The sequence below is a fragment of the Chiloscyllium plagiosum genome, unplaced genomic scaffold (assembly GCF_004010195.1).
Source record: "Chiloscyllium plagiosum isolate BGI_BamShark_2017 unplaced genomic scaffold, ASM401019v2 scaf_10798, whole genome shotgun sequence".
Lineage (NCBI taxonomy): Eukaryota > Metazoa > Chordata > Chondrichthyes > Orectolobiformes > Hemiscylliidae > Chiloscyllium > Chiloscyllium plagiosum.
In genome coordinates, this window is record NW_025214198.1 from 34,126 (window position 1) to 36,605 (window position 2,480).

A 2,480-nucleotide genomic window follows, 5' to 3' on the forward strand; every position below is an offset into this window, starting at 1 on the left:
TTAGATTTTGAAGGGAGTGTTTCGGTGCTGTGTTAGATTCTGAAGGGAGTGTTTCTGGTCTGTGTTAGATTCTGAAGGGAGTGTTTCTGGTCTGTGTTAGATTCTGAAGGGAGTGTTTCTGGTCTGTGTTAGATTCTGAAGGGAGTGTTTCTGGTCTGTGTTAGATTCTGAAGGGAGTGTTTCTGGTCTGTGTTAGATTCTGAAGGGAGTGTTTCTGGTCTGTGTTAGATTCTGAAGGGAGTGTTTCTGGTCTGTGTTAGATTCTGAAGGGAGTGTTTCTGGTCTGTGTTAGATTCTGAAGGGAGTGTTTCTGGTCTGTGTTAGATTCTGAAGGGAGTGTTTCTGGTCTGTGTTAGATTCTGAAGGGAGTGTTTCTGGTCTGTGTTAGATTCTGAAGGGAGTGTTTCTGGTCTGTGTTAGATTCTGAAGGGAGTGTTTCTGGTCTGTGTTAGATTCTGAAGGGAGTGTTTCTGGTCTGTGTTAGATTCTGAAGGGAGTGTTTCTGGTCTGTGTTAGATTCTGAAGGGAGTGTTTCTGGTCTGTGTTAGATTCTGAAGGGAGTGTTTCTGGTCTGTGTTAGATTCTGAAGGGAGTGTTTCAGGGCTGTGTTAGATTCTGAAGGGAGTGTTTCTGGTCTGTGTTAGTTTCTGAAGGGAGTGTTTCAGTGCAGTGTTAGATTCTGAAGGGAGTGTTTCTGGTCTGTGTTAGATTCTGAAGGGAGTGTTTCTGGGCTGTGTTAGATTCTGAAGGGAGTGTTCCTGTTCTCTGTTAGATTCTGAAGGGAGTGTTTCTGTGCTCTGTTAGATTCTGAAGAGATCATTGTCTGGTGAATGGCCCCCTCTTCCTGGCTGTTACCATGACACCTTCAACCTGACACAATGTGTTATTCTTCCCTTTGAGGAGCAGTGGGCTTCCACACTGAACCTGACCCTGCCAAGGCCATGATGCAGGTCGCCTTCGATTTGTAAAATGTTCTGCCCTTTGAGAGCCTCGATGGGCTGAATGGCCTTTTTTCTGCTCCTTGTTCCTATAACGCCCTGTCAGAGCCTTGAGGAATACTGTCTGTTGTTATTGGGTCATCCCGCATTGTTCTGTATAAGACCTCCTTCCCAAACGGAAGTGCCTGTGTCGATAATTACCTCAGATTACTTACACAAATGTTGGCACTGTCAGGGAAGAGAGATAATGATGAGTAAAGTGTGAGTTAAAGGTGAATTAGCAACACACAGGAGCCTCATTTCTCATTGTTTCGGGCAGTTTATTTGATTGTAGGTGATACTGGAGGGTATTAGCCAACCCGCAGTTAGCTTGGTCGACTTTTCGACTCACCAACTCCTTCATTTGAATTTCTTCTGCACTTGATTCAGGAACTGCTGTATTGCAGGAGCGTTACGGTCCAGGGCATTTATTAAATCCATACACTTCATCAGCTTCTCGTGGGCCTCATCGAACAGCTCCTTGCCCACGTCACGCTTGACTCGCTCACGCCATTCCATCAGCTTGGGGCGACCTTCCAGGGGGTCGAGGCCTGTTCCCACAGGCTGCAGGGACAAGGAGAAGATAACAAAACTAAAAGCCAAAGTCTAGGCTGAGAGATTCGAAGGAGACACTTTCGCTGAGGAATCTACCAGAGAATGAGAATGAGAAATTCGAGAGCGACATAAACCAGTGGCCGAGGGTGAAATGGATTTGCCACCAGGTCCCCTTTCATGTTGGGAGCCAGTGCCCAGTGTAATGTCTGTGAAAACAGACTGGGCTGGCTGGGTTGAAGAATGGATGGAAGTGGGTACTGCAGATGCTGGAGCTCAGAGTCAAGATTAGAGTGGTGCTGGGCAAGCCCAGCGGGTCAGGCACTATCCGAGGAGCAGGAAGGAAGAATAGGCAAGAGGGGACAATTCCTGCCATTGTCCTTCCTGACACTTCATCTGTTTCAACCTTTACAGTTTCCTCTGTTCAAATTTAAGAACCGAATTTCAGAATGAATTGTAGAGTCATAGAGATGTACAGCATGGAAACAGACCCTTCGGTCCATACCGACCAGATATCCCAACCCAATCTAGTCCCACCTGCCAGCACGCGGCCCATATCCCTCCAAACCCTTCCTATTCATATACCCATCCAAATGCCTCTTAAATGTTGCAATTGTACCAGCCTCCACCACATCCTCTGGCAGCTCATTCCATACACGTACCACCCTCTGTGTGAAAAAGTTTGCCCCTCAGGTCTCTTTTATATCTTTCCCCTCTCACCCTAAACCTATGCCCTCTAGTTCTGGACTCCCCGACCCCAGGGAAAAGACTTTGCCTATTTATCCTATCCATTTCCTTCATAATTTTGTAAACCTCTCTATAAGGTCACCCCTCAGCCTCCGACACTCCAGGGAAAACAGCCCCAGCCTGTTCAGCCTCTCCCTGTAGCTCAAGTCCTCCAACCCTGGCAACATCCTTGTAAATCTTTTCTGAACCCTTTCAAGTTTCACA

The 2,480-nt window shown here is 46.9% G+C and overlaps 1 protein-coding gene across 1 annotated transcript in view; it reads right to left on the reverse strand.

Moving 5' to 3' along the window:
- Positions 1 to 1,237: 1,237 nt before the first annotated feature.
- The window catches only part of LOC122547832 (glutathione S-transferase theta-1-like), a 3,941-nt gene continuing 2,698 nt past the window's right edge, over positions 1,238 to 2,480 (reverse strand). The window contains exon 2 of the mRNA XM_043686408.1: positions 1,238 to 1,541. Within this exon, the coding sequence (XP_043542343.1) occupies positions 1,338 to 1,541 (204 nt within the window). The 3' untranslated portion in view covers positions 1,238 to 1,337. The remainder of the gene's footprint in view (positions 1,542 to 2,480) is intronic.